General features: G+C 36.6%; 4 protein-coding genes and 1 long non-coding RNA gene across 8 annotated transcripts; 1 reads left to right on the top strand and 4 right to left on the bottom strand.

Moving 5' to 3' along the window:
* Positions 1-684: 684 nt before the first annotated feature.
* LOC131790566 (tachykinin-like peptides receptor 86C) lies at positions 685-3,632 on the bottom strand. 2 transcript variants are annotated; one of them, XM_066170693.1, is made up of 5 exons: positions 3,612-3,632; positions 2,695-2,832; positions 2,321-2,591; positions 1,839-2,102; positions 685-1,566 (listed from the first exon to the last, which is right to left on the bottom strand). In XM_066170693.1, the coding sequence occupies exons 2-5, from the start codon at positions 2,805-2,807 to the stop codon at positions 1,243-1,245; spliced, it is 972 nt and encodes a 323-aa protein (XP_066026790.1). In that variant the 5' UTR covers positions 2,808-2,832; positions 3,612-3,632; the 3' UTR covers positions 685-1,242. The 2 variants fall into 2 exon arrangements, with proteins under 2 accessions (XP_066026790.1, XP_058963767.1); XM_059107784.2 differs by lacking the exon at positions 3,612-3,632 and adding an exon at positions 3,080-3,199.
* Positions 3,566-16,431, top strand: LOC136282786 (uncharacterized). Its single transcript, XR_010718453.1, has 3 exons — positions 3,566-3,831; positions 14,938-15,078; positions 15,935-16,431. It is a non-coding gene; the product is annotated as an uncharacterized lncRNA (long non-coding RNA).
* Positions 6,198-8,916, bottom strand: LOC131789341 (substance-K receptor-like). The gene is made up of 4 exons (XM_059106439.2): positions 8,792-8,916; positions 8,028-8,292; positions 7,532-7,768; positions 6,198-6,842 (listed from the first exon to the last, which is right to left on the bottom strand). The coding sequence occupies exons 1-4, from the start codon at positions 8,905-8,907 to the stop codon at positions 6,543-6,545; spliced, it is 918 nt and encodes a 305-aa protein (XP_058962422.2). The 5' UTR covers positions 8,908-8,916; the 3' UTR covers positions 6,198-6,542.
* On the bottom strand, positions 11,333-15,016 carry LOC131791190 (pyroglutamylated RF-amide peptide receptor). 3 transcript variants are annotated; one of them, XM_059108532.2, is made up of 5 exons: positions 14,374-14,473; positions 13,806-13,931; positions 13,280-13,553; positions 12,648-12,902; positions 11,333-11,967 (listed from the first exon to the last, which is right to left on the bottom strand). In XM_059108532.2, exons 2-5 carry the CDS (start codon positions 13,916-13,918, stop codon positions 11,668-11,670), a joined length of 942 nt encoding a protein of 313 aa, XP_058964515.1. In that variant the 5' UTR covers positions 13,919-13,931; positions 14,374-14,473; the 3' UTR covers positions 11,333-11,667. The 3 variants fall into 3 exon arrangements, with proteins under 3 accessions (XP_058964515.1, XP_066026797.1, XP_058964507.1); XM_066170700.1 differs by lacking the exon at positions 14,374-14,473 and adding an exon at positions 14,913-15,016 and having other exon boundaries at positions 11,432-11,967; positions 12,648-12,896; XM_059108524.2 differs by lacking the exon at positions 14,374-14,473 and adding an exon at positions 14,913-15,016 and having other exon boundaries at positions 11,433-11,967.
* A 4,288-nt stretch (positions 16,432-20,719) lies between the features above and the next one.
* On the bottom strand, positions 20,720-21,921 carry LOC131790402 (histamine H2 receptor-like). Its single transcript, XM_059107615.2, has one exon. The coding sequence runs from the start codon at positions 21,821-21,823 to the stop codon at positions 20,912-20,914; it is 912 nt and encodes a 303-aa protein (XP_058963598.1). The 5' UTR covers positions 21,824-21,921; the 3' UTR covers positions 20,720-20,911.
* Between the last annotated feature and the right edge of the window lie 2,278 nt (positions 21,922-24,199).

Here is a 24,199-nt window from a genome sequence, read left to right on the forward strand (position 1 = left end):
GTTCTTTGAGTAAATCGCCGTTTTGAAGTAATTATAGTGTTTTTTATTTTTAGCCTTCGACTCATGTCGCCATTATGCCACTGAAGCAATTTCTATGGTTTTGTCAACGGTTTCTCAAGCATTTGGAGAAGCACATCATGTCTTAAATTTTCTCTCTGAACTGTCTGTTTAACAATGCATACACAAACGGATTGACAGCAGAGTTGCACAACACCATCATGAAAGAAACGAAGACTAAGACAGGGCCAATGTTGTAGGATGTAAATTTCCTTAAAACATAGATAACTGATATGAGTTCATAGAAGATCCCAAAAATGACAGTGACAATGACCATCAAAGTTACTCGTTTCTGTACTCTGTTATCATCCTGTATCAAAAAAACGAAAAAAAGAAAGAAAAATGAGTCAATTCTGTTAACTACTTGTCTGAACCGTGAGTAATTGTCATCCATATTAACGATAATGAGCAGTTCCAGTAATATATCCAGAGGTCCTTTGACTGAACACGCCAAAGAACAAACAAATTTAAGCAAGGCAAATTATCACAAAGTATACTTAGTTTTAATCCAGTGTAACAAGTCCCCTAATTTTGCTAAAAATTCCTTTTCATGGTGTTGGAGCAAAGATGGGAATGTTTGGAGATACATGATGTAATACTAGAAATCTATTCCCCTTTCAGTGATTTTCAAAATGCCTTGAGCCATTTAAAACCATACCGGCACGTAGAGAGGTTGAGAAAGTTGTGTGACCCATCCGTTATTCTGATAATTTATGCCGAAGGGACGCTTTCAGGGAATTATTGTCTAACTCAGTAAACTAGATACGATTACGAATGATGCAACGATGAAAATTGAAAATTATTCGGAATTTTTTATTCTTAAATCTTTTACATCTTCCTTTATTTAACCTGGTTCTTGTATTATGTATTGCAGTGGCGGTCAGTGATCCAGACCTTGTGCTAAGGGGGAGGGCCCGGTTTTTTGTGACTTCCCCTGTCGGCTCTTCTTCCTTCTACGGCTCTTTTCCTTCTTTTTTTCACCCAAAATAAAGAGGAGGGGTCTCCCTAGATCCGTTACAGTATTACTTTCCTTTGTGGTGTTGTCAAATTTCTCTTTCCACCTGTCTTCCTCTCTAATATTTAAGTTCTTTTAATGTGAAGTGATTTTACTTTATCTAAAAAATATGTAACATATTGATAGTGGGGCTCATGTGCGATAAAATAAGCAATGTTTCGTTTCAAGAATCATATTTCAGTAGTGTGTTCATGATCAGAACTTCGGTTTGTAATTTCCTTTCCTCCAGTCCTGGGTGCTAGTGTATGACTACACCAAATCAATCTCTTGATGTTCTGTCTGAACTGATGGTTCAAGAGGGCATACACGAATGGGTTGACTGCTGAATTGAACAACACCATCATATCAACAGCTGCAATATGTTCAAAGGTAATGTTGAGAGTTGTAACAGTCCTCAAGACGTATTCAACTGATTCTGCTCCCCAGGAAACTGCAAAGATGAAACTGACTGCCATAGCCATCAAGGTAACACGTTTCCGAACCTTTATGACGCCCTGTGAGTTGAGAGAAGGAAAAGGATCCCAATCAGCTAGGAGAATGTAGTGAAGTATGCTGTTAAATTTATTATGAAAAAATTGACTCTTCTTCACTACAAGGATATATACCACGTTGAATTACCAAAAACCTTTTTAAGATATTACCTTAGAGGAGACTTTTTCAACTAAAGGTTCAGTTGTCATTTAGAAAGAATACTTTCTAATTTTAGCCACAAGAATTGTTTCCCTAAGTCTTCCTGTGTTTAATTTTCCCTTATTTAAACGCTTACTTTTTGCTGATAGTTGATTCCTTTGTTTCCATCGCATTTGAACCACAATGTGCACATGATAATAGAATAAAGGACAACCATTATTCCCACAGAAACGACAACCAAAGCCAACCACGCCAAACAATAAGCCGTGGACATCCACTTCTCATGATCAGGCCAACTCAGAACACAGTTTTTGCTGGTTTTCTCCTTGTCGAAAGTCCTAGCCAAGAACAATGGTATGTTGAAAAATGCAGAGAACACCCAAGCGCCAAGAACTATAATCTGAAAAAGAAAGTTTAAAAAGGGGTTTCGAAATTTTGTGAAATTTTATTTTCACAATGACTATGGTGAGTTCAGAGTTATTCTAAGCTCTTTACCAAGTGATTGGCAGTTAGATGGACCGGTGGCTAAATTGATGGATGCGCATTTTGAATAGGACTGGAAGATTTTCGACATTTTTAGGTGTCCGTTGGTTTTTCAGGGTTGACGAAAAGACTTACCTTCAGTTTGCGTCGTGAAAGATTCTTTTCTCTGGCAATGGGATATAATACTGCGTAGTATCTTTCAAAGGCAATTGCAACCAAAGTGACAACTGACGAAACTCCTGCAACCCAGGCTATATTTCCACCTGTCAAAAGCTTGCAAAGTACCACACCTGCCAATCCGTCCGGGTGACTCATGTTGAAGCTGACGATAATCTTTGGTGCGATGAACAATGCGAATAGGATATCAGATATGGCCAGATTCAGAAGTAAATAATTTATGGGATGTCTGTATTTGAAAATGAAAAATCCAAATTATAAATGATCAAAAGTCAAACTCAGAAACGCTCGGACAAGGAAGAAACAAATCAATAAAGAACATTTTCTCATACTTTGTGCGAAGATATCGTTTTATGATTAAACAAACAAGTGTATTGCCCACAACGTCCATAACAATAAGTATCAATAGCACAGCCGTTATTGCAACAGCAGACGAATCAGTCATGATTAGTTACCGCTGATCACCGGAACTGAAGAGGCAAAAAAAAAAGGTATTTAAACAGAGTTAAAGCAACAATTTTCAAAAGTGGCTTGCCCACTTTAATCCTGTAAGCTTCGTATTTATTTACAACTCCACAGAGGTTTAGATGTATTGAAAAACGTGATTTGGTATATTATATATATTTTTCAATTTTCAGCAATTCATAAAGTTAAATTTTTAAAGTAACCTTTGAAACTAAAAAATGATTTTAATGAAAAATGTTAAAGAAAACTTACTTGTTTAGGTTTTCCGGTCTTTTTCGCACTGTTCGTTTTGTGGTCACTTCAATATTGACTCAGTTATAAAAATATAGCTGGTTTAAATAATAAACAGCGGAAGTCTCAAAAAATTGCGAAAATGAAACAAAGCTTTGTCATAACCAGTATAACATTGCTATACACAAACCATTGATCGTAATCTTTCAGTTTGTGAGCCATTTTTCGTTTCACTGAACAATAATGTCGAACACTAAAAACAGATCTTTAAAAATTGAGAATATGGTGTCTAGAGCACTACGTCAACATTACTTTATATATCTTTATGTTTCAATTAATTGCTGAAATACTGTCATATTAGTTTAGTAATCATGGTGAGCGTAAAAAAAAAAAATAGAAGATAATTAAGACAACGGAAGTGTTGTATCAATTATTGACCTTCCTCTAGCATTTAATTCAATCACTCGGATGGCCCCGGGTGGTTTAATTCCAATAGCGTCTAGGAGACTGACTGAGCTCGAAAGGGAACCTAAATCTTATGTTACAATCTTACCTTTCTGCGGCTTTGGTCTATAATAGCTTGTCTCCGTTGCGTTGTGACAATTCTGTGAATCCTTGGGCTTTGGATTGGCTGTTATTAACGGTATAACGTGCCAATGCAAGTCAATCAAAGAGAATGTAGTCACGGAATATCAGAATGCCGCAAATATTTTCTGTTTCAGCGTACACAAACTTTTCAACAAAAGGAAAATGCTTCCTCTTACAGGGAAAAGGTAAGACAGAGGTTTATTAACAGTTTAAGCATAAAATAGATATTACACAGACACCTACATCATGACCTCGAAAACGTGACCACAGTCAGTGGAGTTTCCGCGTGAAATTCTCGCCCGTCAGACAACTCCGAAATTTTGTTGATACTGTCCGGGAATGTAACAGATACGATCGAAATTCGTTAAATTTTCTTATCGCTTTTCATAATTGAAGCTTTTAAGCCGGCACACCATCGGCCTTAATACCGTTGCTAAAAATCGGACATAGAATTTTGGAATTCAATCTGTAAACAGTAAGTTTGACATACGAAACTAACCATGTAATTACGTGCTTATCACGAAACAGCTGCTGAATATATTTTCATGCTTCAACTAAATCCATCCTTAGCAGTCAGAACCAACAGCAAACAGTACAAAAGAACATTACAAAACAAATTATAAAAACTAATCGTTCTCGATGAAATTAAAATTAGTTCTCGAAAAAGTTTGCTACGCGACCTTTAAAGACCTGCAATTGATAACCGATTAAGCCGCTCTGTAAAACCACAGAGACTGACTCAAAAGCTTCCTTTCCCTTATTGACAAACAGACGAACCTAGGGAGCTTATCAACAATTTTTGTAATTCAACACCACTATAGAAGCCCACTGCGTGAAATTAACAATAATATAATTGCTTCTCAAAGAGAAAACAAATGAATAAATTCTCAACGTTGATTCTCCACTGGCACTAATAAATATTGAGACATTTATCAATATACCGCTTACTGAGCCTTGCTTTCTGGGTCATTGACAAACCTACACAGCAATCGCGTTTACTCCCCTGGTAGGGCTTCAGCAGGTCTATGCAATATGACACCGGAAATTGAGTTATCTAGACAACGTAATGACAAGCTAAATATTTGGCATTTCCCTTGTTCAAGAAATTACTAATTGACCTAACGAAATAACCGTAGTGACACTATTATAGTTTTATATTTATATTATATAGACAAAGAAAATAAATAAGAAAGAAGGCAAAACGTATAAATCTTACCGTCGTCGTAAATGCTCAAGCAAGGAAGAGATAGCATCGGAACGAAACTAACTAGCCGCTGCAATATTATTTTAAAAGATTATCATAACAAAACGGTCCAAGAACAAAACTTCAAAGATTTATTTCCTTTATGCGTACGACACACAAAGATGTCTAACCGGAGGAAGTTGTTGGGTAACAGTTATGCAATGAAAATTATCCCATCTAGCTGTATATCTGAATTCATATTATTGTTGTTGTTTTTTTCCCAACTCTTAATCCAGATTTTCGACTTTGTCAGTTTGCAGTTTCAACAGAGTCAGCGATGTTTGATAGTTACACTACACCGTTTCATTCACACGCTCATGTATGTACATTAATTGCATCGACTCCATTTTTAACTCGTGAATTGCGCGCATGCGCAAGAGCGAGTTATAGATACGATGTGGGGAATAGCATTCGCTCGCTCGATTGGTAGATTCCTGTAAACTTTTTTTTTATTTTAGGCTTTTGAGTGCATTTGATAGTTTTTGGCGAGCAATAAACAAACAAAATGGCGACCTTTGTTGCTAAGAATAGTGGTGGGGTGAAAAAGAAGCCAATGATAATCTTAAAAGAGTTTTTTTTTCGTTTTAGTTTCAACAAGCAGCGCCAGCGACTGGCAGGCATGCAAGGATTCACACTGAAATAACAGAACAACCTTCGTTTTTCATAAAATTGTAATTCACAATCCTTGAACTGGAAAACAATCGGAAGATTCATTGAAAATATCACTTACTGCGAAGCGCACGTAGTTTACAGATGTTCAAAAGCTTTTTCTGTTATAGCGTGAGATTGAGGACAAAATCGATCATTACGTTTCGTATCGTGTGTTTTTCCTGTGTGAAGCAACAAAAGATGCCGGGGACTGACGAAATTACAAGTTAACACGAAAATCATAGCTAGCGATTTTCAGTGATTTTTAACGAACAATCTTCTTGTAAGTTTCAAGACAATTTGAAGATTCAAAATACGTATTACGTACTAAAATGTGGAAGTTAGACACCACAAAATTGGTAAATAGGCCTGAAATGAAATTCTATCTTGTTATTGATTATACGTTGCCTAGCACGTGACTAAAATCTACCCAGGCGGAGATCCAAAATGACGGTGGCAGTCTTGGCTTAGTTATATCACTCAAAACTCGTTCTCGTTTGTCTCATTTGATAAAGAGGGAATCGTTAATGTTTTCATTAAGACGTTATTGCCTTGATTTTCTAATTTTTACAATGATAGACAGTAAATTTCACTTTTCACCCAATTTACTTCCAACCTTTTCTTTTGAACCAGAAACAAAAATGATATACGTTTAAAACACATGACATCATCCACCCTTGTCAAATGTAATAGCATGATCATTTCAATTTCAATTCTTTTGTTTCTTTGCTACATTAGCGAACACTGAACTATTGCTTGTACTCTAGATACGACAATCAACCAAAAAATTCCCTAAACCAGTTAACATTAAACATAATCCAAAAAATCATGTGTCAATTCACGAGTTTGCTCATAGAGCACTTTGATTAAGTTCTTCGAGTTGAGTGGAAAGTAGTTCACAATTTCGTTACTTGTAATGCATTTTCTTTATTTGAGTAAATTTCCGTTTTGAAGTAATTATAGGGTTTGTTATTTTTTGCCTTCAAATAACAATTCATGTCGCCATTATGCCACTGAAGCAATTTCTATAGTTTGGTTGACCCGGTTTCTCGAGGATTTGGAGAAGGACATCATTTCCTTAATTTTCTCTCTGAACTGTCTGTTTAACAATGCATACACAAACGGATTGACAGCAGAGTTGAACAACACCATTACGAAAGAAACGGAGACTAAGACAGGGCCAATGTTGTAGGATGCAAATTTCCTTAAAACGTAGATGACTGACATGAATCCATAGCAGATCCCAAAAATGACAGTGACAATCATGACCATCAAAGTTACTCGTTTCCGCACTCTGTTAACACCCTGTATCAAAAAAACAAAAAGGAAGAAAAATGAGTCAATTCTGTTAACTACTTGTCTGAACCGTGAGTAATTGTCATCCATATTAATGATAATGGGTAGTTCCATTATTATATACAGAGGTCCTTTGATTGAGCACGCCAAAGAACAAACAATTTTAAACAAGGCAAATTATCACAAAGTATACTTAGTTTTAATCCAGTGTAACAAGATGTGTCTATGGGATAAAATGATTGATTTCATTCGCTCAACAAAACTCGCCGTTTCCGCCATCTTGCTGACGACAAAGTTTCCATCGAGCAAATATTGTTTTTTGTCCTCTTCATTCCACTGCTTGACTAAGCTTCCTTTTAAGTTAGCGAAGGATTTATTGTTTAGAAAAGATTTTTGAGTGTGTGTGTGTATTTTTTTTTGATGAAGAAAATGGCCTTACTTCTGCAGACCCATCCACCCTCTGTCCTCGCTGGCCGCTTTACACTTTCTCAATATCTCTAATCACAGGAGGAAATAGGACAAAGATGTCCTTGCTGATCGTAATCTACTCTCGAATCTCCAACATTATATCTCATTGCTAAAAAATTCTTTAAAAAAATCAGGAAACCAAGAAAAATTTAACAAAGAGCAAAGAAAGGAGATCACTGGTTGAAGTGAGCTGATATGAAAGACCTGCTAACTAATTTCTTAACTCTTACCCTCTGTTGACGAGAAAGAGGTTTGAACCACAAAGTGCTTACAACATTGCAGTATAACCCGGCCATGACAATCAGAGGAAGGACAACCACAAGTAACCAAGCCACACTGTAAGCCTTTGACATCCACTTCTGTGGCCAATTCCATACGCAGAACTGCTTTTTGTTGTCGAAGGTTGCAGTGAGAAACATGGGAATATTGAATGCAACTGAGAAGATCCAAGAAACCAGGACGATCACCTGAAACAGTTAGCCCGGCATATTTGAACACGACTGAGAAAATTTCACCGGTGAAGAAATGGCTGATCAAATCAACCATTTCACTTCAAAAAAATTATTTCCATATTGATGATTGATTCTTTGAAATTAAGTTAAATTGTGTATCAATGACCTTCAGATACCTATAAGAATCTTAGCCAAGATAACAAACAATCTTATCAAAGTCACAAGGAAGTTGTGCAGGTTTGATATGAACGCAATAACATTAACCTTTACACACCTTCAACTTAGGCTTCGTCAAGTTCCACCTAAAAGGATAAATCACTGAATAATATCGTTCAACAGCAATTGCGATCAAACTGAATATTGAAGAAACTGCTCCAATCCACCCGACGTTTCCACCTGTTACGAATTTGCATAAACCTGCAGCAATCACTCCTTCTGGGTGGAAGGAAGTAAGTCTGAGAAGAACGGAAGGTGCGATGAAAATGGCGAATATCATGTCTGCAATTGCCAGGTTCACGAGTAGATAGCTTATGAGAGTCCTATAGAAATGATAATAGATAAAACAGTCAATAGCGAGACTCAATTGCCACATAACAAAATCCGTTTTAAAGTCGCAAAATTGTCGCTTTTTAAAAACCGTAGGAAATTCATCCATTTTATTTTGCCTTCTTTGTCTTTCATTTTCTAGCAATTTCATTACTTTTAAGCCTTGAAATCTGATTAGTTTCTCAGTTAATTTTTCCTTTTTCAATTACAGGGGAAAAGCTGCGATTTAGAACAAAAATAATACGATCCGTAACTATATCGCATTGTCGAGAGCAAATCCGATTGCAAGGACGGAATGGAATAAATATTGTTATTTCCTTTCGTACAGGAATCAACCTAGGTATCTGTCAAGATATCTGGCGAGCAATTAAACTTTTTCTCTTGTCGCTTACATCGATGAACTTAAGTTCCTTCCTTTAGCGAGTTATTGTTCATCAAATGCAAAATTATCACATAATATCGTTAACATCATAAATTGGTAATCGTAATAACCTCATGTGTAGGTTTCTCTTAATGATCAAACACACAACAGAATTTCCTGCGATGTTTACGGAAATGAGTGTGAAAAGTACCGCGTTTATGGCAATGTTAGTCACTGATTCACTCATGCTTGTATGAAACCTGGTAAAAAGATTTAAAGTAAACAAAAAGGCATTTAGAATGTACTCAAATAGTGATGAAAACGTGGGACAGGTGCGTGCTAAATATGTAAAATCAAGACAAATTAACATCCCCACAAAGTCTTGATGGGAATTCATTCAAGCCGGAACTACTTTTGCAACTCACTGACGTGACATGGAATATCCAGGGTAGGCTTGGAGTTGCTCAGTAAGAACTAAGACTACTCTATTATTCTCCAAGGTTTTATTTCAATAGCAAACAAATAATATACCTCTTAACTATCAGCAATGATTTACCCATACAAGAAAAGAAACGTTACGAAATAAACAAAAATGGTGAACTTATGTTCACCTAACGTCAAAAGGTTGTTAAATGAAGTTAACTGATGGTTAATAGTGAAAGATGCTCTTGATATCTTTCCAGCTCTGTTTTATATTGAAATAATTTCCATTTTAAAAAAATCATTAGCGCTATAATTTAAAAAAAAAACATGGAAAATGAAATAAGGCAATATGTATCGATGCATTGGATATCCTCCGCCAAAAATTTTTTTACATTACTTGCAGCAATCCAGACCACTCTAAGAGTTCTCTCAAGCTTTGACAATTACCTCGATATTAGTCAAGCTCCACTGATGATAACGCAGGATAACCTTTTACCCTTGGTTTCTTTTCCTAATACATCCGTAATTTTGACATTATTACCCTCAACCTTGGAAGGTATGAATTCGTGTGAAAACCATGGAGAAAAATAAGTCCACAAGCAATTACTACGGGAATCCATTTCGACCTCAACTAAACAGTCCTCATTTAACTGTTGTTTACCCTCCATGTTTACCTTGTAAAAGTATAATTATTGTGTGATTTCTTTCAATTTCACCTCAAGCATATTGTGGCAAAGCTGGTTTAGCGTAAATGTATAAATTATTGTACAACAGCGATAGATTTTGTTAAGAAAGTAATCAGTACTAGTTTTAACGTAGGGAAATCAGCAGAAATCGCGCCGTCTCGATCTCTTTCTGAGTGGCAAGTTTCGACCGGAAATTTGTCTTTTGTCATGATCGAAACATTTCCCGTGAACTGTTGCACAAATCAGACATAGTTTGAAGCTACACTGGTTTGCAGATTTAATGAATGTAAAAAGGACCTCTTGTTGCAGCGTTTAGATCACCCCTGATGAAGGCACTAGACAGGAGTGTCGAAACGTTGGGTCTATGAATTGTAACTTCTTCGGTTACATTCATTAAATCTGCAAACCAGTGTAGCTTCAAACTATGTCTGATTGTCCACCTGGTTGCCGTGTGAACTTTAATATATTTTGTTGCACAAATATTAAATTTCCAATCAAAAGAATTATTCATCATAACAACTTCTACGTGAAGCAGGCAGTGTAGCCTACAATTACTGTAAACAAAGAATCGTCCTTCTATACCGTATAGAACGTGAAATTCTTTTAAGATTTTCGTTATGTATACTGATACAAATTAAAGCAAAGGAAACTTTACTAAATTTGTCATAAGTTGTGTGAGAGAGGATAATTTACAGTGCAATCTTACCTTTTTGCGGCTTTGAGTTTTCAGGGTCTATCTTGCCTCGGGGTGGGCGTGATAGCTTTTTGAATTGAACGGTATAGTGTGCCAATACCAGACTAAGGAAATGTAGTCATGGAATATTAATAGGCTACAGGTTTTTTTCCGTTTCATGGTAAAAAAAAATTAATATAGGAGTTTCTGGCCAACTTTCCGACTGGCACCAAAAATGACAAACGCAATATTTAATTTCTTTTTTTCAAGAAAGGGTAAAATGACCCCTAAGAAGAAGTTGTAGTTTTGCCATGATTCTAAGAGAAAAGGAGAGAGAAGAATCATTTGATGACGAGAACGAAATTTTTTCAAACAAAAAAATCCTACGTAAATGCTCGAACTGAAACGAAATAGACGACTTTCCTTGTGAAAAGGACATTCAAAAATTTTTTACCGAAGGAATTTTCTGGTTAAGAACTACTTAAAGATAATATTGCAATTTATTTCAATCTAAGATACAATTTTTGTTGCTGCTTAGATCCCTGCTCCAAATCTGGGCTTTTAAGTTGGTCAGTTTTGTTCTTTTAACAAAGTCGGCAAATGCAGCTCTCCAATGATTTTCTCTTCTCCTACCGATCATTGATATTAATCCAAAGATGTCCAGAAGTAAAACTGAAACCAAAAGGCGCAAACCGAACTGCACTAGATCATGAATTGTTTGCTCTTTCCAAAGAAATAATATCAAAGATATCTGCGTCCACGATAATTGGATTCAACGAATGACTAAAGCCGAGGGGCGCACTTGAATTTTTACTTTAGCTTATTTGGCACAGTTGTGTAAAGTTATTTTCTTCAGAAATTGTGTACACTAATGATGACTATCGATCGATGAAAACGCGACATTTACGAAAGTTATTGTTGTTATTGTTTTTACATACCACACGTTCTGAATAAAAGAAACACAAAAGGAATAACGCATAATTCAACCTTCATGCCATTTCAAAATTGGCTTAAAACAATAATTAAACGAAAAACAAGTATTCAAGTGACGGTATTATTTCAGTTGAAGACTAAATATTCAAGCCAGAACACTATAAAGCTGACAGGGAACTTGAGTTCTACATGAGTGATCTCAAAAGCCGTTGCAAAAGGATTGTTCCAAGGGTCCTGGAAAGAAACAAGTTAAGAAAAGGGAGATGATAAACTCTATATCTCCATAACTCTATCATGCCAAAGACGCAAACTCTGTGGTCTCCTCGACCTTGCTTCCTGAGCAGTCGGAGAAGCACATCATTTCTTTAGTCTTCTCTCTGAACTGACTGTTTAACAATGCATACACAAACGGATTGACAGCAGAGTTGCACAACACCATTATGAAAGAAACGGAGACTAAGACAGGGCTAATGTTGTAGGATGTAAATTTCCTTAAAACGTAAATAACTGACATGAATCCATAGCAGATCCCAAAAATGGCAGTGACAGACATGACCATTAAAGTGACACGTTTCCGCACTCGGATAACACCCTGAGAAAAGAAAAGAAATTAAAAAAATTATGTTTAGGATTGATCTGAACAGTAACAAGTTATTATCCACTTCGATCACGATAAGAGGAAAAGAAAAGAAGAACACTTGATAAAATTATTTTTATCAGTGAGTTGTTCCATTATTTTTCACAGCGATCCTCGAAACGAGTAACCCAATAAAGTAATTATCAATGACCATACTTAGCCTTCACCCAGTTTAACAACGATTCTCTATTTATTAATTTGCATGATCTTATCTACCCAATAGAACTCGAAGAATCTGCCCTCTTGCATGGAAGCCATATTTCTGAAACATTGGCTTTCTCACATGCTTCCTATTTCCCCCTTTTTAAGTTGACGAAAGATTTAATTTATACAGATGGTTTGTGTTTGTTAGTTGTCGTTAACCCTCGGAGAAGATGAAGAAACTGGCATGAATTCTGTAACTCAAACTGCCCCCAGTTCTTGTGCTTCTTTAATTGCTCTATTAGAAGCAATTGAGGGAATGACAATCAGAATTATCCTAATCTACTCTTGAATATCCCACGATATTCTTCCCGCTAGAAAATTATCTTACAGACTCATGGAATAAAGTAAAATTAATCAATAGAAAAGAAATGGTATTATAGGTTGAAATGAGTCAAGGGGAAATATCTGGAAACATATATTTTTACTCCCACCCGCTGTTCACGAGAAAGGTGAATGCTGTGGTGCTTAAACCATAAAGTTCTTGCAACACGGGAGTATAACCCGGCCATGACGATCAGAGGAAGGACAACCACAAGCAACCAAGCCACACTATAAACCTTTGACATCCACTCCTGTGGCCAATTCCATACGCAGAACTGCTTTTTGTCGTCGAAGGTTGCAATGAGAAACATGGGAGTATTGAATGCAACTGAGAAGATCCAAGAAACCAGGACGATCACCTGAAACTATATTTGAGCATGATTAAGATCATCTCTGTGAGAAGACGTAGTTAACCAAATTAAATTAACCGTTAAATACCATGAAAACATAAATACATTAATTTTCGTTTTGATCATTGATTTCTAAACCAGTTTTAGTTAGAGGAAGTTTCCTTGGTGAAGATTTTGTAATTAAAATTGGCGATTAAAAGGAACGAAGTTTCGATTTCTTGGAGGTCATTTTCAAGTTATTGTAGAATATTCAAAAATGAACGTATAAATATAATATTCTAAAACAAGTGTTTTGTTATTCTAACTAATGACTTTAGCAAAGCTGTAGGAACGTGTACGCGGTTCATTCTATTTTTATTGATAAGTTTGCAATAACATTAACCTTTACGCACCTTGAACTTAAGCTTAGTAAAATTTCTCCTGTTACTAAAGGGATGCATCACAGCGTAATACCGCTCAATAGCAATTGCAACCAGACTGAAAATGGAGGAAACCGCTCCAATCCACGCAACATTGCCGCCTGTCACAAATTTGCACAGACCTGTAGCAGTCATGCCTTCTGGGTGGAAGGAAGTAATTAGTCTGAGAAGAACCGCGGGGGCAATAAATATGGCAAATATTATGTCTCCAACTGCCAAGTTCACGAGTAGATAATTTACGATATTTCTGTAGAAATGATAATACAAAATACAGTTAATAGCGTGTACGGTACCTTTTGTAATTTTGCGAATTTTTAAATAATAGTATTTCCGTTCGCCCGGGAATGAACTTGATATCTATCTATGGTTTGTGGTTAAATTGCGTTTTTTTTGTCACTTAAACAACAAACTTATGTCCCACCCTTGGCGAGTGGCTGTTTATCGAATGAAAAATTATCGCAAAATGTCACTAACATCATAAATTGGTATTCATAACAACCTCATGTCTCGGTTTCTCTTTATGATCAAGCAGACAATAGAATTTCCCGCGACGTCTACGATAATTAGTGTGAAGAGTACTGTGCTTATGGCAATGTTAGCTGATTCACTCATGCCTCTCGGAGACCTGGTTTAAAAAAAAATGAGACATAATTCAATAAAATGACATTAAGCAATGACAATGCGAGAAGATTTTAACAAAACATAAGCGTATGGTAGGTAATTTAGTGTTAACAACTGGGTTGAAAACGTAAATTAGCCACCGTAAAGGGTAAAAAAGCTGACGTTTCGAGCGTTAACCCTTCGTCAGAGCGATTGAATCGATTCAATCGCTCTGACGAAGGGCTAACGCTCGAAACGTCAGCTTTTTTACCCTTTACGGTGGCTAATTTACGTTTTCAACCCAGTTGTTAACACTAAATTACCTGCTATACTCTCCCACCGACGCAGCACCACAGTTTCTTTAGAAACTTACCCCTTTATTCATAAGCGTATGGTAAATGCGTAACATAAAAACGAATAAACATCCCCACAACCTCTTAGTGCGATTTAATTTAAGCCAGAAGTACCTTTAGAACGCTCTCATATGAAACGATGGAGTTGCTGCGATAAACGTAGATACGTGAGCATTGTCGATAAAACTTTATAGAATAAATGTCAAACACGTATCACTAAACCGAACCAGAGGAAAGTCGGAGCATGGTTTTTCAATAATTAAAATCCATGAGAATCTAACATAATATGACGAAAAAAAGTAAACCATAGGCTCTAATTAACACATGCGAAGGTGTCGATTTTAGACGCGTACGGGCACGTAACACTGAATAGAATCACGTTTGCCACGGTAGCGAACTTTAGACTTTGTAAACATTAAGCCGGTCTCGATGACTTACATTCTAATCTACATGAAAATCTCACAGAAATATGGAAAAATATATCACATCTACAACAGCGGCTAATATATTTTCGCTTGAAAGGCAAACAGCAAACGTTCAGTTTATATTATTGTGCGTCACTTATGTAAACGAGGATGCCAATGTCCCTCAATTTTACAATACAGCGTTTTTATCTTCACCAGGCAAAGGCATTGTCATTTAAGTATCCTTACCTCAGGTTTTTCTTTTGTTTTGCAGAAAAAGCAGAGAGCTTCCTCAACTCCTACGATTAAACGACGTATTCAGACTAGTTTGCAGGTCTCAGTCTATATTCAGAAAGAGGTTACAACAGCTTATTAACACTGATTCAGCAGGGGAATACGATTTGAAACATATGAGGTAGACAGTCGTCTTCTTTCCTCTGTACTAGCAAAGTTATACACGACTAAACCGAATTAACTTTTTGAATTTTGTCTTCGCCTCAGGATGAGTAGGAGGGTTCTAGAAATAATAAGAAACTATTTTTTGTAATCGGATATCAACACATTTGTGACAACTAATTTCCGATTTAACAATGCTAGTTGTGCGTGCTCTGGGATTTTTTTTTTTTTTATCTTTTTTTGTTAGTAACTCAGTGCTTTGTAAAATGATTAGAATCGTCTGATTTGATTAGAAATCGCTCAGAAGCAAATTATTACTGATCTATACAATCTCTTTTCCAATTTGTTTTTGGCTTTCCATGTTAGGACAGGTGTTTGAATTTATAAATACCGCAATTGACATGTTCCTTCACGAGGTTTCAGGTCCTTCTTCACAAATTTCTGATTCTAATCATTTCAAACAAAAATTGTTTTCAAAAGCATATGATGCCGATTTTTTTCTTTTTCTTCCCTTTCAAAAGGGCAAGAAATTTCCATGGATAGATTTGTAATATTAACCTTCATTAATTTTCTTCGCAGGCAAACTAGTCAACTAGTTTGAGTTGTCAGTGCAGTTTAATTGATATATTTACGTTTTAAAATGACACATGAACCGAACCTAATTATATCGGCGATGTGCTATAAAAATGTTCAGTTGCAACCGCAAATTGCGCTTTGAGACGACAATAACCGACGAAGACGGTAGATAGTTATAAAAGTATAAATATGATGAACAATTAGACTGCACAAGGATATCCTCAAGTTGGCAATAATGGAAATGTATTTATTTTCTCTTTGCTTTTCTTTTCGTTTTTTTTTTCCTTTGCATGACATAGGTATCATGATACACTGATGGATTGACTGCTAATAAATTCCAAGGCACCAAAAACAGATATAATTTTAGCCATGCATGCCGTACTGGTGAGGCATCATGAGGCGGAAACAAATATCTATGGCTGCAACATGTACATTATTGGTGGCATTAAAAAATTTAACAGAGTGCCTGTCACTCCCTTCCTCTCTCTCCTATCTAAACACTGAAGTTGACGAGGTCTCCACTTTGTTATTACTATTGTACGCGACCTTTTGGTTTTTTTTTTTTTTTCTCGGCCTATCCTTTTTCTTTTCTCTCGTTTTCGGGAAGGAAATGTAATAAAAAAAATTTGCATTGGCGAGAAGAAACTTGACAGTCATGAACAGAATTTGCTCATTTTTCGTGGTGTATGTTGCCTAAAAAAAAAAACACCTGCCAAGGGATTACTCAAAAACACTTCAAGTCGTGACGTTTTCACTTTACTTGATGGTTCTCAAGAAGTTTCAGCATCAAGTACAGCGTGTGCACCTGCCAAGGAGAACTTACTAATTTCAATAAAACATTATTATTTTGCAGTATATTATAGTGGACTTCATTTTAACAGGGATCGTGCGTGGCATTGATGGACTGATAGCCATTTGACCCTTGACATTATAGGTATAGGAAATCGCATGAGCGAAAGTACATTATATCTCTTCTTGCAATATAAATTACTACAGTGGACTTAATTTAACAAGGATCGTACGTGACAGGGATAGACCTGATGGCTCTGTGGCCCTCGATAAAATTATAGGAAATCGCATGAACGAAGGTGCATTCTAACTCTTCTTGCAATATATTACAGTGGATCATTTTAACAGGGATCGCGCGTGACAGTGATAGACCTGATAGCTTCGTGGCTCTTAATATAAGCATAGTAAATCGCATGAGCAAAGGTGTATTCTAACTCTTCTTGCAATACATTACAATGGATCATTTTAACAGGGGTCGTGCGTGACAGTGATAGACCTGATAGCTTCGTGGCCCTGAATATAAGTATAGGAAATTACATGAACGAAGGTGCATTATAACTCTGATCGCCGTATATTACAGTGGACTTCATTTTAACAGGAATCGTACGTTAAAGTGTTAGAACTGATAGCTCTGTGGCCCTTAAAACAAGTAATGAACAAAGGTGCATAATAATTCTTCTTGCCACTTCATTTTAACAGGGATCGTATATGACAGTGATGGAGATGATAGCTCTGTGGCCCTTAATATAAGTACAGGAAATCGCATGAACGAAGGCGCATTCTACCTCTAGTGTCCTTTGATTCCTACAACACCTCAGTCATGTTTCTCAAAGTCTTTAATGGTTCAGTTTTTGAAAGTTCGTTCCTCCCCCGTCGGCGAGGTTCTTGCACAAAGAGCAACGTAAAACTACCTTTTTTTCTTCTTAAAAACGACTTCGAAGCTTCATCCGAAATAAATAAGTTCTAGTGAGTTCCAAAAATATCAAATCAGTTATACGTTCTACGTGTAAGGAAACTATACAATTTATTTCGGAACACAAAGTTTCAACGACATCGCAACAACGCTTCACTCAAACACGTGTAGTACTTGCACCACTCCATTTCACCTAAAAGTGAGTACAGGATCAACCAAATATATGTGTATAGAGATATAAATGAAGAAGAAACAATGAATCACAATCTGATTTCTGAGTGAAAATAAGTTTACACATGCAAGCTCTGGTGAGGTATATTAAAAATTTCTGAAGTAGTTTAGTAAAGTATTCTTCAAAAATAGTCTAGGTATGCACGTTATACGAAATGTTTTTCAAAGTACACCCTTGCAGTATCTATTCTCTTATCATGTTGAGTTAGTTGAGATTAAAACACTTTAATAAGATTCATGTCCTCTGTTGTCTTAACGCTTTGAAGTTTTCTCCCGCTATAGTGTGGTGTCGGGTTAGTCACACTGTTTGTCCCGCCTAGTTTCTGGGGCTCTGTTTCAGGGTAAATCCTGTTATTTGGGCGGCAGGGGAAAGAGATAGTACCTTTGATCTTCTCCCTAAATCTCTGGTTGACCGGAGCGTATACAAGGGGATTGATGACAGAATAAAGCATTATCATTATAGACGCTGCGGCATATGTTACATCGCCTAAGGAGTGACTAGGACTCAAAGAAGACGATCGAGTCTGTAAGCCAATAGACTCCGAAAATAATACTGACAAGGATCGCCATCAAAGCGCTCGTTTGCGAACTTTCGTCACTCCCTAAATACAGAGATCAGTCAAATTCAGTCCTAGTAGTATTTGCAGAGTGTTCGCAAAGGGATTATAAGACAAATACTCTCCATTTTGGTTATTGATGGACTCAAACGCTAAGGAATTATGTAAAATCTACCTTAATAAGTCATATTGGTGCTTACTTTGGATCATAGCTAGCAATATATTTACGCTTTAGATGTTAATTATGCACTGTGGAAGTGAGTGGAGGGATGTGAGTAGAGGGATGTGAGTAGAGGGATGTGAGTAGAGGGATGTGAGTAGAGGGATGTGAGTAGAGGGATGTGAGTAGAGGGATGTGAGTAGAGGGATGTGAGTAGAGTATGTAAGCAGAGGGCAACGTTGAGTTTCTTTAATTCATTTCATTTTAGGCAAATTAAAAAAGCAAGCAGATAAATGACAGATTTTAATAAAATGGAGGTTCCCCTTCAATATAATTCTCTTTAAAGAATTTTGATACATTTTACCAACCTGTTGCCAGTTGGTGTGATCGATAGGCGTTTGATCCACAATCTGTACACCACTCTGTCTGGAAGATAGTATAATCATTACTGGCGCTGGGAAAACTCCAAGAGCAAACCACCAAGTTATAGCATAAGTATAATTATAAGCTGGATGATAAGTAGCTGAAGTCTTCACCTCAGCAACACGAGGATCTAAGCTCTTCCAATTTTGAAGCACTTACCTTGGAATATACTTCAACGATATGAGCTACGGTCTGTGTTGTTCCATCACGCGCCATGGTAACAAGTACAAATAATGACAGTTCATTGGGATACGTATGTATCCTACCGTAGATTAGCTTTTTGCGCCTGTATTATTTATATGTCAAACGATTTCAAATTTCATAAAAAAGGAAACCAATAGATACAGAGCAAATAAATTACTTTTGCTACATGATCACTCACACGATCAAAGTTTGCTTTATGACTTCAAGTTCGACTTGGACGTGTGTCAAAGAAAACAATTGTCAATTGTCGAACTGTCAATTCTAAATAAACCGAAGGGCCTTAGCGTATTTTTTTGTGAATCGCACTCTCGTTTAAGGGATTCTTGTACTTCCAAATTCAGTAGTCGTTTGTAGTCATCTCACAAGTATGCCTTCGTTCTTTACATTCAGGCTACTCTTACTTTACTCCCGCCGCAGTTTCTAACTCAGTATTCTCAATTCTCATTATTCTCCCAACCAATTTTACATGAATGCGTTGTAAAGCAAAATTGTTTTTACTTTGTTGTTTTTTTATCCGGTTTTATGATCGTTTTGATTATTTGATATGTTTGGTTTACCTTGAGAATCTATAACGACCTTAGCCGAGTAAAAACGTGCTTTTCATAAATTCGATACAGGTGGCTGTATTTGAAGAGAGCGGAAGGTGTAAAAGAGACTTCAAGATAACATCGTTTTTGAAACAAAGCATCGACACAAGCTATAGCGTTCGTTTTTTTCTAGCTTAGACGTGCTGGTGCACGGAAGACTAGTTTTAGCTTTTAATCATATCACATGTTATAGTATCCTCTATGCATTATTACCATTTCATATTGTTTGTCTCCAGCTCTTGGTCTGTGTTATTCAGTTTTTTTCTTGTAATTCAGAAAACTTGTGAGCAAAACAAAAAGCAGATACGGAATGAAACAGAGATGAAAATAGAGATGTAACTTGTAAATCCTCCTTATTTTCATTATTGCCCTCTAGTTAATCATAAATATAGAAAGCCTGCCGCAAGAGTGGATACAAACGTGAATTAGAGAGATCTTAGGTGAAGTCTTCTCAAAGTGAACGTACGATACATTGGATTTATTGAGAAGAGACTGCGAAATGTGCTATTGTCTTTTTTATCCCTTACAACTGCTGGTAGAGGCGAAAATTGTGAACAAAATGTCCTTCACTGTAGCAAAATATAAATTTCGCCTTAAAACGCTCTTTCGAGCTGAGTGTTATCCATGCATTGTATTAAAAGCGGTTGGCAAAAATCGCAAATTAAAATGTCCTGTAGATCTTTAGAAAAGCAGTCGGTCAAAATACTCTACGCCCCAGAATAAGTCGTGTATTATACGAAAAAAAATACCTTATTACGTTTTCAAGACATGATGTTTGGCCGGAACAAACATCTCAAATGAAAACTCTCGAAATGATCAAATGCTTTTATTCAGTCCGGTGGTATCCGTCTGTTTTAAGGACCAATGTATTAAGAAGAGTAATTAGACTCGAAAGCTAAGCCTCACATCCTTTTTTCAAAGAAAGTGAGACTTAATTTTAATTTCAACACACAAAGGAAGCCCTTGCCAAATGCAATACAACGCAATGTTAGAAACTGAAACACTGAAAGATACACCTTGGTCAGTTTGTGTTTTCACAATCTGTTTGATTCCCACGCAAGCAGCATGCGACCGCGTAAACTGCTACCGTGGCCTGCTAATTAACTGCCAGAAAATAATATTGACAAATGAAGCAGTACAAGTGTTAACCGGCAATACAAGTAAATAGATAATAGCACACGTTCATTAAGTCAAGTGTTTATTATGAAATCTTTCCTTGCTAGGCTGAGAATATTGAAACATTACGAAGAATTCTCCAGTATGAAAATTTACCAGAAAATCAGCTTTGCCAAATAAATGCATTTGGGGCTGTTACCTTTTTTCTGTTTTAGAACTGAGAAGTGAATAAGCTGTCACCCAGGATGAAAAATTGATCATAACCCTAGCTGAAAAATTCTTTTTCAGGCTGATGTTTAGTGTACGGGCAATTTTCTCATCATTAACATCACTTTAGAACGGATTTCTCTAATTCGCCAACAGTAGACGAAAGGATTTATAGAAGAATTAAGAAAAATTACAAAAGATGTTAGATTTGTTGATAACACTACTGGGGAGCTATATCCCAACAATGCTACCCCAACTATGGCACAGAAATAAGGAGTGTAACATGCTACAAGAAATCCGAAAACTGTCAGCATACTGTTTACAGATTTACGGTACAGAATCATGTTAAAAGTCTTTCGAGGTTGCCTTGTGGCAGCCTCGTTTGTTACTCTTGTCTTTGAAGCCCTCAGAGTTTGATATATTCTAAAATAGCACGAAGACGTTATGACAATGGAGGAAAAGCCAAGAATAATGGCACTAATTTTATTGATTCGAATATTCCACATTCGGGAGACTGCCCAGATAGAGCTGCAAATCCACAGAAGTACTACAACCAAAGTGACTTTTTTCACGGTTGTAATCAGTCCGTATCGTATTCTGAGTCTCAACGCCAGATATCTTTCAATGCTTATTGCTGTCGTGGTTGAAAAAGACACGGCACAGAAGAAGTAAGCCACTACAGCATAAAACGGCTGAATCGAACAAAACAATTCAAGATTACCGTGGAGAGCCCCCAAAGCTGTGGCAACTTGTAACGGTTGAGCGACCATACCAACTCCAAAATCAGACAGAGCTAAGCTGTAAAAAAGAGCTTTGGACGACGAAGAAATCGTGCGGCACTGGAAGAGGGCGAGTAAAATTATCGAATTTTCAACAGTTGCAGAAATTGAAAAAACCACATTCACAACGCACAAGAACACGTACCAGTGACGAGGCGATTTGCGTATAAACTGGTACTCACGAAAATCTTGATCAGAGCAAGAAGTATTGTATACTTCCATTTAAAAACTGTTTGTAAAATTGCTTGATCGCCTTACGTCTCCGGAGAATTACTAAAAGTTTTAGAGGCTCAGAGAGATTGTCAGCTTATCCCCATAAAGATGTTGTGCCTGATGTTTCGAGGTTTAATTAAAAGTCTTTATACACCTATTGATGGTTTTTCCATGTCAACATGAACAAAGGAGATGTCAATGGCGCCAATCAGATTCAAGCTTTTGACTTTCAACTAAAAGGAAAATATTCATCAAGCCAGCGTTGTTTTATTTTCCTCTAGAGATCCGGGAAGAAATTAGTTAATTGACGACAATGAAAACGAGGGGTATGTAATTGCGATTGTACTAAAGAGATGCACAAATGTTTGCGACTTCGCAAGTATGATTACTCTGAATTGCAAAATGCTGTACCTCTTGCTAAGTACCGTATGAATTAAGTCTAACTGTGTTCATGAGAAAATGAAAAAATGATCGTCAATCAATAAAATTATCGTACTTTTCTAAATTGCTCACGAAATGGCCCTATTTTTTTACAGCACGTGTAAAAGCCAGATCTGATTACGCTGTTCTGACGCATTTCATTGAAGATTCAATGTCGTTAGTTGTGCAGTAGTCGGCGGTTGGAGCCCAATTTCACAAATTGTGCTCAAACTCGCCAACCACTATTCTACTTACCATATTATGGTTATTATTTGATAAAATTATACTATAATAAAGACATAGAACTTCGAGAACCCAAGGATGTTTTCATTTCTCAGAAATTGACGAACTACTCACGCACGACGTCATTGAATAAACAGGAACTTGCTGACTCATCCATGGGACTTTCCTGAGGAAGTTGTTCGTCGCATTTATATAGTCCAGCTGGCATCGACCAAAAAAAAAATTCGTTCAAATTAATGATAAAAGCATGAAACTTTGCTACAACACTTATGACCCTAAGACTGACATTTTCTGATATGGGGTCGATTCAAAATAACTTCTGGAGACGAGAACCACGCATGGGAATTCTGTTATTGGTATGCTGGAAGCTTCATCTTTGAACTTACTAATTACTTCCTTGTTTGTTTTATCGAAATATCATGAGTATTCTGGATATTCGCTGTCGAATTTATTTTCATCGCTTCAGAGGTCTTTTTAAACGTCTTCGATTTCGATTTCATAAGTTAGACTGTCTGTATCAGTAAAGAGTAATTTTCTTCGCTGTTGTGTTTGTTTTGATGTCATTTGCAATGGAAATCGTACATTAATGTTCTAGAAAGATCTAGAATGCTCATTCCTACGTGTAATGACACGGGGAACAACCAGGATAAGAAACTGAGACGTTGAGCCTTGCCGCAGTTTTACTCGCAATTTTATATTTAATAATCTATATACACTCATCGATGGTTTTTCTATGTCAACATGAACAAAGGAGATGTTAATGGCGCTAATCAGATTCAAGCTTTTGACTTTCGACTGAAAGGAAAATAAACATTAAGCCAGCGTTGTTTTATTTTACTTTGACGATCCGGATCACAATCGGAAAGAAGTAAGTTAATTGGCGACAATGAAAACAGGGGGATGTATAATTGTAATTGTGGGTGTTTTTTTTACCACGCAGACACCTGTTTCTTTGGACTCGATGATTAAATGTGTGCGACTTCGCATGAATGTATATTCTGTGTATTGCAAAACGCTGTACCTCTTGCTAAGTACCGTATGAATTAAGTCTGACTGTATTCATGAGAAAATGAAGAAAATGATCGTCAATTAATAACTTTATTATACTTTTCTAAATTGCTCTCGTCATTGTCCTCTTTGTATTTTACAGGTCGAAATGAAGTTTTCGTTAGTAGTACAGTAGTTGGCGGTTGGAGCCCAATTTCACAAGTTGTGTTCAAATTCGCCAACCACTGTTCTACTTACCATATTATGGTTATTAATTGGTAAAATCGTACTAAAATAAAGACAAAGAATTCGAGAAATCCAGGATGTTTTCATTTCTAAGGAATTGACGAACTACCCACGCATTGACGTCATTGAATGACAGGAACTTGATGCCTTACCAATAGAACTTTCCTGAGGAAATTGCTCGTGACATTTAAATAGTCCAGCTGTTATCAACCAAAACACTAAATCGTTCAAATAAGTATAGGCAATAGAAGCAAAGCGCGCGCATCAACTGCAAAAATAATTTACTCAAAGCCTGCAAGTGACTTTGTGCGTTCGGTCAAAACAACCGTGTACGATCAAAACAATAATATACAATAGTATTTTGACATCTTCAAGGCGCAAAAAAGTTCAAAGTCCGGCTAAACAGTATAAGGAATTGTTCAGTCTGCGTCAGAATCACTTTCGATGAAATGGAATCATCGTTTCCGCGGTTTCACCATGTTTGTTTTT

The sequence above is a fragment of the Pocillopora verrucosa genome, chromosome 8 (assembly GCF_036669915.1).
Source record: "Pocillopora verrucosa isolate sample1 chromosome 8, ASM3666991v2, whole genome shotgun sequence".
Taxonomy (NCBI): Eukaryota; Metazoa; Cnidaria; class Anthozoa; order Scleractinia; family Pocilloporidae; genus Pocillopora; species Pocillopora verrucosa.